The sequence below is a fragment of the Cebidichthys violaceus genome, unplaced genomic scaffold (genome assembly GCF_023349555.1).
Source record: "Cebidichthys violaceus isolate CVI_PGR_0920_01 unplaced genomic scaffold, fCebVio1.0.p SCAF_9, whole genome shotgun sequence".
NCBI classification, from domain to species: domain Eukaryota; kingdom Metazoa; phylum Chordata; class Actinopteri; order Perciformes; family Stichaeidae; genus Cebidichthys; species Cebidichthys violaceus.
In genome coordinates this window covers 12,096,624-12,111,082 of record NW_027176975.1, presented here as the reverse complement: position 1 = coordinate 12,111,082, position 14,459 = coordinate 12,096,624, and the positions used below count along the sequence as shown (strand labels likewise).

At 40.7% G+C, this 14,459-nt stretch overlaps 1 protein-coding gene across 1 annotated transcript in view; it reads right to left on the bottom strand.

The window, feature by feature from the left end:
• The window catches only part of galnt9 (polypeptide N-acetylgalactosaminyltransferase 9), an 89,043-nt gene extending 76,011 nt beyond the window's left edge, over positions 1-13,032 (bottom strand). The window contains exons 1-2 of the mRNA XM_068703735.1: positions 11,940-13,032; positions 2,157-2,337 (exon numbers count right to left, since the gene is read on the bottom strand). Of these exons, the coding sequence (XP_068559836.1) occupies positions 2,157-2,337; positions 11,940-12,180 (422 nt within the window). The 5' untranslated portion in view covers positions 12,181-13,032. The remainder of the gene's footprint in view (positions 1-2,156; positions 2,338-11,939) is intronic.
• Positions 13,033-14,459: the final 1,427 nt, after the last annotated feature.

Below are 14,459 nucleotides of genomic sequence, written 5' to 3'. Positions count from 1 at the left end.
AACACAGCTCTTCAACTATAGCCATCATCTTCCCCATGTCCTTTCATATAGGGATTAGGCGTGACAAAAGTAATTTTCTATTGTGTAATTCCCCATGGCAGAGGCCTTACGGTGCTCTGTGGCTAAACTGACTGTACTGCATTGACAGAAGAGACAAGGAAGGATTAAGTGGAGTCAGGCAATAAGAAGATGAAACGTATCAAACAGGAAGTGAGGATGGCTTTTGCAGTGGGGAGGCACACTGTCATGTGACAGCAGGAGACAGCTGAAGGTGTCATTACAATAGGCTACTTTTTGGAAGCCTTGCTCGCTTGCTTGTCTTGTGAGGTTAAGAGGAGTCAAGAACCTGTTACATAACTGTTCTAGAAAATTTTTTAAAACTCATCAAAGGAAAAAATGCTGTACGGTTTGTTAATCAACCTGACTCATTTTATTCTTCTTTCATCTCTATTTGGTTTTGAAGCAGCACCTTATCACTGTGATTCAGATGTAATGAAATCATTGTCATTCATCATTCCCTTCAAGATAAATTACCGTTACTGTATTTCCACAATATTTGTCACCAAATTATTCACCAATCTCTGTTCAAAATGTCTCTGACTGGAGAAATAACAGATATTGAAAAAGGTACAGTTCAATGCCTTTATAGGAAAAGACATCGTCGGTTTCCGAAATACATTATGTTCTTACTGAAATGTATCTTCTTGTATAAGTCATAACAACAGCCAGTTTGGGCAAAAAGATAACACTGGAGCTGTGCTAGCACATTAGCTTGCTAGAAGGCCGACAACCTGCAGGTTGTAGCAGTCCCTCGAGAAGCTCCCTAATGAGGGGGCAAAGAGGAGTGAATATACAAACGCACATTTCATCTGGGATGCTGGAGCCCAAAGGCTGCTCGATCGAACACTGCGGGGGTCACAAACAATGTCAGCCAATGAAAATGCTGATGTCTCCTGCTAACAACATTAATGCCAACCATTGTGAAATGAATGCCAAACAACAGAAGTGTAGTTGTTTGAATTGCTTTTACCACTAACCAAATGAATTCATACTTCTTGAAAGTACTGACACATGTCATTTTGAGTTGGTGCAAATTTATAACGTGTCAAGTCCCACTGGTAAACTGGGGCGGCTAGTGCAAAATTTCATAAACCAGGAATATCTCCTACTGGAAGCCAATACATTTGCAAAGATAACATTTGCATGTTCCTGGATAATATAAAAACCAATGAGTTTTTGATGGATATGTCATTCCATAAATCTCATCTGTGCTGTGACAGCGGGCATTGGGTCCAGTGTTTTGGTAGTTAGTCTTTAATAATAGGAAAAAAAACGAATACAGCACCGTGGATTAAACTGGAAGTTCAAAGCTATATTATCACCTTGCCTGCCTTCATTGTCCTTTAAGTTAAAATTACCTCCTTTAATCATTGTTGTGTAAATATAACTATTGGGTTCTGTCAATGCAAGAGGTGGGCACTTAAAAGGGCTTTTTTAATGCTGCAAAAACGCCGCAAACACCACAACCGTAGCCGTTTTTTAACATAAATTGTCTGAAAATAGAGGCGTTCAATGGTACTTTCGGCTTTCCATACATTGGGTGCCATATCACCAAAGTCCTAAGACATCCATCCACCAGTCGGTCCCTGGTATCCATAGTAGACACATTAAACTCACAAACAAAGTAAGTCTCACTTACAGCATGCTATAAGCATAAAAGCATAAAAATAGAGTATGCCCTGCACTTTTGACCTTGTCTTAGCTTGCAGGAAATCGTTGTAAATTCTAATAATCCTCAACACCACCATTTAACTACACAGCTTCTATTGAACCTTGTGCTGCAAGTCTGCTTTTATTTTGGCACAATACATGTTCTGGAAATTCAGCAAAACACAAAGAAGAAAAAGAGGGAAAAAGAGGAAAAAAAAGAAGAAACTGAGCGCTTGATGGAAATGCTAGTTTCCTGGCAAAATGTCCTGCCGTACATTGAGTGTCTTCACAACAATAGACCACAATCAACTGCAGCAGGGCAAACCATCCAGTTACAAGTCTCTGTAACATTGCACAACCCTGCCAGGAGGAAAAACAGGTGTAGAGCTATGGTTGGAAAGAGAATGTACATGACAGAAAATGAGAAAGACAGAAGGTGGACATACTTTTTAGGCCTGTAGTCTGGGATGCTCCTGTCCAGAGAGATGCGGTCACTGAGCTGAGCGTTGTAGCCGTACTCCTCATATTTCCCCTCCACATCATGACTGTCCTCTCCCAGAGTGGCAGCAGCTCCCCCCTGGCCAAGGCCTCCGGGTCCCTCAACTAGCCCCATGGGCTTCGCCAAACCTGCCAAGAAAATGACACAACAGAGAGACAGTCATACAGATGTGCATGCTCATGTGTAGAGGCAGACACAGACGCACACACATAACAGAAAAAGGTGAGAAGATATTGGAAGTTTACAATGTTTTGTTGTCATTATCATCAAATGTTCAAACTTTCAAATATGTCAATCTTACTAAGTTATGCTACTAAGCTTCCCTTACACCCCACCTCTTCTCTCCCATTCCCATTCACCCACAATATCAATATCTTTTCTTTAAATTATTGCTAGCAGCTCGAGCTGTCCAGATGGTTTCCTAAAATATTTGTAATCTTGTCCTATCAGCCAATTGTCATTCCCAGGCCATCAAATACTGGCACTTTGTCACGTCCCTTGGTGTTGGATGCTGACACACAAGGCATCCATTAGCGCCTGTGTGAGATGCACCAGGCTTTCAAGTAACTATAATGTAAACCCATCCGTGTCATTATTAGACGCTCAGAGAAAATGCTCCGGAAGTGTGATGAGCTAGTATAAAGACTGAAAATACCCACACATAGTGGGATGGAAGGTAAATGTATAATTCAAACCAACAGGACTTTCAACCAGGAAACCAGTGTTCATGACTGGTTTGTTTCTGAGTAGCGACTCTGTCCTGCCAGTGTTGTGAGTAAAATACATTCACAAACCCTGCTGTTTTCTTATTTGCATAGCGTTGTTTGACATAATGTCATATGGTGCTGTCAAGATATTACTTACAATGTTTTCCTGCAGGTATTATTTATTTATCAATTAACTATTATTAACTATTATAATCAACAATTAACTATTTTTTCTGATGTAAAAATATAGATAACTGAAATTAATCAAATGTAAAATGTTGTGATTTTAACTTAACTAATTCTACAGAGACGATTAGTCCAACACAAGGTAATTGAGTCCCTAATTGCTCCATATTGTCAATCATAAAAGCATAGGATAAGTGTGTAGCAACACCACATCTGTGAAGTGGTTATAATTCAAGCAGTACTTTTGCCATGCAGGTTCTTTTATCCCACAAATAATCCCTGAAGAAAGGCTAGATTGCAAACAGTATCTGTGTGCTTTAATTGTGAATTAGAGCCAGTTCTTGGCCAGCCCTATCATGTTAGGCTTCTTTGGTTTAACAAAACTAAATTCAGCACTGGATTTAATGTGTCAGACTTAAAATACTCCTCTGCTCTCATTAAAATGACTCATGACTGTGATTTAACAGAATGTCACTTTGGTACCGTGACAGTGACATTTTCAAACCGAGAAGGAGAAAAATGGTGTCGTACAGTGTCAAAACGAAGTCTTGGCTGATGGAAAAAAGCTGCTTCCCAGATTCAGGGACTGTACAGAAATGATTAAGGTGGGGAGAGGGCCTGAACCTGATGTGTATTTCTTCTTTTGAAGACAGACACTCTTCTTCTTCTTATTAGTTGGTTTGGACCATCCCCGTTGACTAATACAATAATGCAATATCCTTCTCCCTTATTTCTGTGTGTTTATTTACTGGTTGTTGTTTCGTATTGGTTGTACCAGCTCCTTGAATGGCTGGACTATTGTTTGAATATTTAAAATTCCATGAAATTGCAGGATAATGTCAGATAATTGTTATATGTGCCAAGCTTCCAGTGTGGCCTCCACAGAAAAATCGAGCTGCGTCTGTTCTCCATATCAACAGATGGACACACAGACAGTAAGTAAACAGTGCATACCAATGAAGAGCTCAGCTCTCCGCTTCAACCCTCTAGGAACTGCGGAGTAATCACCATATTTGGATGGCCTCAAATCCTCGGGTGCTGCTGAAGATTTGTAATTGGAGATGAATGGTTGCAAACTGGCTTCTCCCACGAGAAGGCTTGAGCATGTCCTGCACCAGCCAATGTGGTGGCATTTTGACAAGTATGGGTGGGGTTCACGTCACGGACTAGCCATCTGGCATAGTGGCCCATGTCACACAATAACATAGATACCCTCCAGAGCTGGAGACTCAAGCCTGGAGGGCCTCTCTGTCTACGCATGAGTCTTGGAAGCAGGACAATGCCTGCCAGCTTTGTTTTCTCATCCCTGCATCATTTTACTTCCCCCCGCCTTCCACCTTGAGATGAGAGGCCTGAAAATCTGATCCACTGTCTGTAACACGACACCATAAATTCAAAGATTCTGCAGAATCAATCTCATGATGGAAGGTTTGTATTTGTAACGTTAAAACAGTATTGCAGCCAATCTATGCTGTTTAGCGTAACTGCAAACTTTTGTAAATCTTTTACAGGGCTCTGTTGTTATGTAGCTGCTGACCTGTTTTGATAAGGCCTGGTTGGTCATTTGAGGTAGTAAAATTACTCAGTCTTGCTCTGATTTACCTTTTATGTCTTATCCATTTGATCTTATAAATATATGCTTCTTTTACACAGCAACATTTATTTCAAAAATGGGTTGCTTACAAACAAAAATAGAAGCTTTTAAAAAATGTCTTTAAAGGAAAAATTGGACCGTGTACTTCTGTGGGTAGAGCATAACACTGTGGATTAAGAGCTCTATTCCCAAGGCGACTGCATGAGTTAAAAATGTATGTACATATGAACCTGTAAGGCTCTTTATATAAAAGCATCCAGCAAGTGGGCTGTTATGTTCTGGTCAGAAAAGGATGACAATGACTAGAGGCCCACGCTGCTCACTCTAGTGCTGTGACAAAGATAGCTACAAATGCAAATACACAACAAATGTTGAATTTATAACGTAAAAACAATTATCATACGTGTTGTTTTTAACTACATAGCTTTAAAATGCCCATGTATTTTTTCATTCACTTTTCCCGATGTGAGTGCCTTAGCACTTTCATCCTCCCACAAGGAGGCAGTTTCAACATCTGCTTCGGCCAGCCCAAGCAGGATGTCGTTCCTTGCATTGTCAGGCGTCAATTGCAATCTCATGTCTGAGTAAACATCTGTCTCTGTGCTCGTTCCTCACAATCCATTTGTCCAATCCCCCTGATTATGATACCCATAACCCATGACAGCTATAAATCATACAGCAACCTTCACAATGTGTCTGATTTGGCCTTTATAAGACAGGGCCTCAAATTCAAAGATGAACCCATTTTTAATGAATGATTTAAGAGCAAGAGTGGATTTATGCATGTCCAAAGTGATGCAGTGGGGTTCTAAATATTGATGGTGAGGGGAGTGTGGGGAATTCCGTGATCTCTTCAAGAAGAGGAAAATAACTCGATCTAGAGAGGCTTAAAGCCTTCAAAGGCCAAAACAAATCTATGAAATATTGAGAGCTGGGAGAAGAGCTGAATTAATTCTACTGTAGCTCTGCCACTCATAAGCTCAGCAGGGATGTCAGGAGGATAACAACTCTGATTTGGAAATTGGTGGCACTAGACCCCTAATTCATCTCCAAACAATGGATTGTTATCCTTTTGCAAAATGTACACCAATCCCTATGAGAGCTGGCATGACAGCGCAAGCACAACACATATAGAGCTGCTATCTGTATCTGTTCATTTTACACAAAATATTTAAATTAAGTTGTTGGGAATCATCTTCTGCTAATTAAACAGTGCTATAAAACATGCTATTATAAATAAATGTGCCACATTGTCTATAAAAAAAAAAATCAAGGTGTGCATGCAATGGGATCAAGTCAAGCCAATATAAATTCTTTAAAACAAATAAGCTACCGAACAAAAGGGCTCGCCATTTGCATGCACTTTTAGATGGTCTACAGTTCATCAATATTCTGTATGCTGTGACGTCGTGCAAAGTTTTCCAATGTGCCAGGCTTAAATATTGCATCATGAGGTGCAAATAACATCTGTGCAGCATTAGTCAAGCTTTATCCTTCAACACAGAACAAAAGTGGTAAAAATTATTATTATGGACTAACCTAATAGTTGAACATCAAACTTATTGCCTTTATTTATTTAAATTTCCAGCAAAAAAACATGTAAAGTCATACTTAACTAACTACCAGCAGTTTCTGGTCAAGTCTGAAACCCATGGCAATGAGGCAAGATCCAGTTACAAGGAGCACCTTTAATTTCTAAGGAGAAAAAATGATTACTGCATAAATTCTAATGCCGTTTGCATCTGTTCAGTGTGCGTTAACCGTTCAACTCTGAATAATGTATTTGGATTTTGGTTACATCCTTAGTACTGGTTGTCCAAAACAATTTTGTTCCATTTTGTGAAAATCCTCAAAAGAAGATGGATAAACAATCAAAGTCCAGAAAGGCAATGGAAATCCATTTACGTCATCAATTATCCAGCCTGGTATACTGACCTCTAAGTCCCTCCATCATCGGATGTCATCATTAAATGTTGGTAAAGTAATCACGGCATGACTCGAGGCCAACACAGTGTAAATAAGATCAATGCTCGCTCCATCTGGGATTGCCATTATTGTCTGTGGCTGACTGCTGATTGTCAAGTTAGCTGCTGAATTCATTATCATGATTCCTCAAGGCTGAGCAGAATTGATTCTTATCCGACTCTGAAACTGTTTTGTTGACCAGAGCCTCATCTACATATCGTTATTGGAATATATTTCAATTCATCAAGCTTCACCGTGCTTCCCTGCAACCGCCTCCATTACACACCACACAACAACATATAGGCTCACCGCGATGTGTGTCATTAAGATACAGTCAGATCATCACGTTTGTGTCAGCGCGGAAGAGAGAGAGGGAGTGACATTTCTCATTTCTCATCAAGTCTTTGCTCCAGCAGGCTTAGCATATAAACAGCGTTAGTTTCTTTGTCATAATTGGGCATTATAGATAAGAAGCATATCTGGTACTGCAGCTGGGCCTGTGAGGCTGCCATCCCATCAGCACCTACGCACTGGGAGAAGGCTGGGAGTGACATGCATGGCTGATGACAACAGCGTGAGTAGGACCGTGAGCTGAGGGACAACAGCCGAGCTCAAGCAATGACACATCCAGCGCTGGTCAGAGGAGTGAACTGAATAGTAGCACATTCACTCGCTAATAGCAATATGTGTTGTTGTTTTTTAAAAAGCATATTTGTAGAGAATTTCTGCTTCAAATGACAGAATGAAAATTATAAATTGATGAGGTTTTTATTCATTAGATGTTTTATTCTTACTAGCCTATATTTTCATATCCAAGTCTTGCAAATGACCGTTCGCTAAACCCCAGTCAGCGGGGAACATTAAAAATCAGCGTGAGACACATTTTCAATCAACTCATGGAGCTAATGTTAGCGACCCAGCTAGCTACAGATGATCAAATCTGTAGCGATTGTTGTCATTTCAGCCAGCAAAGTTGAGGGTTGCCAATAAGAAGCCTGCTTTTATCTACCTCTGTCTGAAATCAAGGACCCATTGTTTCAAAAAAGTACTTCAAGTGCTATATCTGCCACCATCATTATTGTAAGCTGCTTGATGTACCATGGGTACATCAAGCAACAGAAGGCTTGAAAGACGTAGCAACAGTAACGGAGAGAGGGAAGGGTTTATCGAACTGTGGATTAATTAACTACTTGAATATCAAATCATTATGTTGGATTTTAACAGATTAAAACTTCCATATCAATACTGACCTTCAAAATCCTTATCAGTCAAACCCTAAAAAAAATTAATTTCTATTTTTTTTTTTTAAATAATTGCAGCTAATTGTATTTGTAGTGTTCATTTAGGCCAGACAACCTCAGAGGGCTTCAGCTGGTAAGTAACAGTGAGGAGGTATTTGTTGGTTTTAATGCAGTACTTAAGGTCAAAACGCTGATTCATAAGCTTGTTAACAAGCTTAAAACCCCCTCATCTGATTACCCAAAGACGGTGGCAACCACAGCAGAGCAGTGCTTCTGATAAACCTCAGGTTTCTCATTTCTGTGCAGAATGAGCCGCTGACAAAGCTTGACCGTTGTTTTGGTAATCCATCTGACCATCCATCAGACAACTATAAAAAAGGAATTTTGCGACTTGTTTATGTCCTTCAAATCTAATTGGACCTTGCTGTAGCTCCCGTGGCATCCCATTGGTAGGCAATAAACAACAGAGGGAATGGGCAATTACTTCATATCGCTGCTGGACATGGTAATAGTTATTGGCGCGCTGAGTCCTCCCCTCACCATAGTTATTCCCAACAGCCACAGAATACAATTTGTGGTCTGTGCACGATTTAGAAAAAGGGGCAGTGACCTGGGATATGAGGATATGATTAAGTATGCCATTAAAGAGCTCAAGACAAATCATGGAGGGATTGGGACAGCCAAAGAACGTTTCCAGCCTGTGTGCACTCCTGGGTACACATTGCTGCTGTCAAAGAAAAATTACGTAACTACAACTGATTCCTATTTCTGTTTCAGGCTTGGATTGTGTGGAAAGAGATATGTGCCTGCAGAGTTTGTTTGCAAATTGTATATTTGAATTTGTCAAGCTCACATTGAACAGCTGGATTTGTTGAAATTTTGAATTCAGCTATTTGTTTTGTGAAGTTCAATTTGTAATCCAGTGTAACACCCTGACTTATGATTGAATCATTACAGCATGCATTGAATTAGTTTTAGACTTGTCCTTTTATTCCTATTTTAACTGGAAAGGTAGGTAACTCTGCCAGTTTTGCACTTTATTCATTGCTTGTTCCTCTCTTCAGCTCAGAATCGACAGTTACTCTCTCCACTTGTGAAAGATCTACAAAGTGTATCCAAGCTACTTGGACTCAACTGTGCTGCAAATGGAGTCAGTTTTGAACATTATTTATGAAGCTGTTATGATGTTCACCAACATAAAACAATTGACAGAAAATACAACACCTTTGACTGTGTATATCAAGCCTTAGAGGAAGAAGATGCACTTCAGCCATGGCTCAGGGGAAAAAAAGTCAATTACAAATTACACTTTACAAACAAAAAAACCCTCAGCAAATTCACGTTTTAAAATCCACCTACTCAACATTGGCACGAGATAAAGAAACATAATGAATATGCAGTTTCAGCTTGGATGATTTATATGTGTAATATCACATATACAACTTTAGTTGGTAGCCTAGATAAGTCTTTCTTTTTCCTTCAGTCCTTAAAGAGTTTTGCAGACACAGTGTGTTTCTGTCCAACAGTGAAATGATGTGGGGTTGCCTTGTCTCGATATAAAGCTAAGTGACTGAGAGGATGCATTGTACTTTTTGAGAGGCAATGCCTGCTGGCTGGATGGCCAGATGCCGAGCATAACTCAAAGTGACAGAGTGACCGTCAAATAGCTGCCGATGCTTGGCCGTTATAACAAGATCCTGCAGAAACAGTCTACAATCGCATAGTTTTGGGGCTGTGAAATGCTGTGAAACCTCCTTAACTACTGACTGTTGAACAAACTTTCAAATGGACTGTCAGGGCACTTTTTCTGGATCATTTGAACAGCACAACCTCTTACAAAATATATGGAGAAAGTAAGCATTTTCCTATTTCTTCTCCTTATATATTTGAATGCAGGGTTTTTACAGCTTTCACAGGGGTGGATTGTAATGAAAGGGGTATTTAGATATATGCGACCTCTACTGGTGACCAGCATGAAATGCAACAACACAAGCAGAACCTGCATCCTCCTACAGTCCCCATCCCTCACTGCCCTCCCTTCAGCTTGAGCTATAGCAGCCTTCACACAGATGATAAAGTCACATTTTCCCAGGAGAACAGTACTTTACTGATAGATTAGAAATCAATCAGTAACACCATGCTGAGGAGGAGTAACATGCTGATTTCTCCTTATTTGCCTTTGGGACAAGACGTTTTGGCTTTTATAGTAACCAGTTCAAAACATGTCCCTCATCACCGTCAAGTGAATAGGTTGGAGGTTTAAACTGTAGCAATCAGTGAGTCATTGCTACTGAAGCCGATCAACCCTCTGCACATGCATCAAGACCTGTTTGTGTTGTAAGTTGGAACAGCATTTATGTAGCATTCTCATTTAACACTACCGACATTGAAGTATGTCATCAGAGTATTGCGAGAAAATGTTATTTATGATCCCACTTAGCCTCAACATCCTGAAAGTGAGCTCTGTGCAGTTAAAAAAATACACTAAATTCAAGAAAATGTTTTTATTTTTTCATTAGACCTGCAAAATAGTCACGAGAACCAATCCAACATTTTCTTTCTGTTAGCCATGTTGTTTACAAGACATACAACCTTTGAACGTATGCATAGAAATAAATCTATCAGAAAATAGTAGTTTTTGGTAAACAAGCTGTTGACACTGAAAAAAAATGTATCCATTGAAAATGTATCCAACAGAAATGTAACTATTTTGATAGCTGAAATGTTGGCTGGTTCCGCTCACAAATGGGATGATTTGCCGCTTCTCCTTGTCATACATAGTAAATAATATATTTTGTGGTTTTTGACTGTTGGTCGTACAAAACAAGACATTTGAAGACATGGCCTTGGGCTTCGACATTTAGTTGACCAAACGAGTAATCGATTAAAAATAATTAATTACTACTAACATAACTATTGATATGTTTTGTTGATATGATATAAATAATCACATTTTGAGTTAATTCAAACAACCGCATGAACCTCTACATTTATATAGTAATTGAGTGAATATTATTTAATGCATGGAACTATGATGCTTTGATGTGATTTTATGATTCATTTTGAGAAAGTCAACATATGTTTGCTTTTTTAAATGTACTAAACACTAATGTCTCTATATTAATTACAATGAATCATAGATTTGGAATATCTTATGCACTGTATTCAGGTCAGCCTTTTCAAGCATATGTATGAATAATGCCTTAAGCATCAGTTGTGATTGTGTGGATTTCCCACAAAGGAATACAATGTAAGTAAGACATAAGTCTTATGTAACTGATTTTAAATGTTGCTGTTCCACTGAGGCGACCAAACCTGCCCCTCAGACTAATGGCCATATAATGAAATACAGGTCTGTCATTCCGTTATAGAGCCATTACATTACACTCTCCTTCAAAACTCAGACAGCTTGTTAAATCTGATGTGTTTCAGTGCGTCCAGTGAAATGAGCTGCTGCTGAGATACAGACTCCCTCTGAGTGGGATTCTATACAGAACTACAGATGTCAACATAAGTTTATGTGAAGTTTACAACAAGTCAATTATGGGTTAGGGGTTTTGCGATCCAATAGGCCATTAAAGTAACAGCCTAGTAAAGTCTATCAACAATAATATAAGCACATATACCAAGTACTGCACTGTAAAACATCGCCATTCTTCATTAGCTCATGACAGGCAGGGTCAGTGCTTTATCACCAACACTTTAACGGTGTTTCATCTGTAAACTCAAGCTGATTTTTCACTGTCTTATTAAAGAAATGAGGCTACAGGCTGACAGAAAAATATGCATGAGTCATGCTTCAGGTCTACTAAAAACTCACCCCAGTGCATGCAGCCTGTGCACCTTTTGTATTCTGAAGGACAGTTTGGCACCAATCAAACCACACAAAAGTGCTCATTGCACGCGGTCTGCCTATCTATAGACACAATTTATAAAGTGATTGGCTTGCAGTGGTCATTATTTGCTTCGTTATAACGATGACTTCCTGACTGGTAAGTCGCATATTTTGATATTATGATGATCGAGCTGTATCCTACCGTTTAACTGATTGTAGACCACATCCTCCAGCCTCTCCAGCCGCTGGAGAATAGACTGCCTGTCCACCAAGTTGGAAACTTTGCCGTTCCTGGCTCGCAGCCTCTGGTCAGACATACGCCCTATCTGGATGAGCTCCTCGGATCGGTCTTGGATCCTGCAGTAGACCGAGAACAGGATAATCCCCACAAACACTAAAATGTTGACGGTCAGCAAAGTTTTGATTTTGCGTGCCACAGCCATGAAAGAAAATATTGTCTGGCTGACTCAGTCAAGCCCAGCAGCTGTCCATGTGCGGTGGCCTGCTTTGCCACCTTACTGTGTGTGGCAGGAGGAGGCTTTTCCGTTCGGCGTAGGAGGAGGTCAACTCGTGGAGACCCGAGGAGCTGACGGATCCGTTCAGCACCGCGGACAGCTCACGAGACTGCGCTCACTTCTCAAGGTGGGGAAGGTTGCCGCTGGCGCCCACGGCGCTCGGCTCCAGCTGGTGAGCGATGCTTTTATGGGCTTCACTGGCCGAGAAACAGCTGCACGCGCTCTGCTGTCGTTCGAGCTACATATTATGAGAAATGACGCCGAGGAAAGCAGTCATCTTCTAGAACAGCCCGCGGCAGTTGCAAAACATTTTTCTTCCACAACGTAATAAGTCGCCAGTTCCTTAGCCCCAATATGTCTCGTCCATCTTACAGGGGATACATTGAATTAACCGCTCGTATCGACGCATCCTTCTGCCATCACCGCTTTGCTGTTGCATCTCCCTTTTCAGGCGTTGTGGTCACTCGATCCGTCCCGCTCTGCAAATATGAACCCGAGGAGCTTATGTCCAGAGAATATGTGCATGCTTCAAAAACAAGGCGGCGTTTCTCTCTCTCTCTCTCTCTCTCTCTCTCTCTCTCTCTCTCTCTCTCTCTCTCTCTCTCTCTCTCTCTCTCGCTCTCACACCCTCCGTCTCTCCGCTCTGTGTTTTCGCTCCGTCAGTCCATTGTTGTTTCCCTTGTCGGCGGTGCAGGGCAGGGTGAGTTGAGAGCAGATTTGCCCTCAAATGCGGTGGGAGAGATGCAGCCGGGCTCTGGCATGCTGTCTCTCCTCCCAGCCTCTCCGCTCTCTGTCAGGAAGGAAGAGCTGCCGCTGCGTCCTGACGTTTGGAGGCTCAATCATGAATATTCACGAGCCGTGTTGGGCTCGCAGGATAAAATAAACAGCACGACTGTGGAGGCAGCTAATACTTCCACTTGGTAGAGCAACCCTGCCCCCTTAGTGAACTGTGAAAATGTTAAGACGTGTTAACAGATTTTTGCTATCTGATCCGTAATGCGATGGTTTCCATCTCACCTCCGATAGCAGAAGGAGAAACTTAAGTGCTTCACATGTCGCATATAAGATCCAATTTGCATGTTATGCAACTGGCCCTATATGCATGGTCAACCTCAGGAGTGTAATCATCATTTCAGTAATCACATGCTTAGATGGTGCTTCAACTCCATTATATTAGAACTAACAAACAGATCCTGCACTGAATAAACAACCTATTTTTAATCAAACCCGTTGGGAATAGAGGTAGCATTCCTTTATCTTTTTCTATTTGAACCCCCATCAGAACAGAAGTTCAACTTTTCAACAGAAAATCCGCCTCACATAGCAGCCCACGCTGGTGACTGGACTCTGCAAAGGGCAGCAGGAACCCCACAGCTAAAAAAAATATCTTTTAAAGACATGGGAATTATAGACCACAGCCATGCAATAATGATTCAACCCTTCAGGAGCCACTTCAAATCACTTTCTCTTCACAACTTAATATACTGTAACCTCTTGCCATAGCAAGCTTCCAAATGAATTATAGCTCAAGTAAATTATATACTAAGAGATTTAATCTCACTTTGTACTTTTACTTCATTAGTCAAACACAGACATGGAACACACCTCCCAAAGCACTTTGATCCCTTTTCACACCCGCTCCACTAAAATCAGACGGTGGCAGTAACTAAAAAAACAAACTTTTGAAGACTACAGATCTTTATCAGAGGACGTCTCTGGTACAAATGTTATCCTGCAAGTATCCTCTTACATGCCTTGATAGTATACATCTTCAAGATGAAATCAATTCTCGTTTTCTGAGTCAAGAGCTTTTATATTCAATCCTCTCTGAAATTGGTTTCGGAGTTGTAGAGAAGTGGTGCGCTGTGGTGTCAAGTGTGTTGACAACCTCATCATTTCTATTAAGACACAAAAGCAACATGCTCATGAGCGCTGATAACGTCTGATTCCTCAACGTTCCTACAATCCGGCATACAGTGTTTTTTATGTTTAATCTTACAAAACACCACACTGGCCATACTATTCTCTGTGTCATGATGATACACTGTTTCCTCATCAACTCTTTGTGTTTTAATGATTGCAGCCCATGTGCCACCTCTCTAGTCCTGCAAGCTCTTGTGGTTCTCAGCTCTGTATGACAATTACGTTTGAGATAACTGGCTTTGTATGCAGTTTTTAATTAGAATTCCTGCTGCACATGAGCCTCA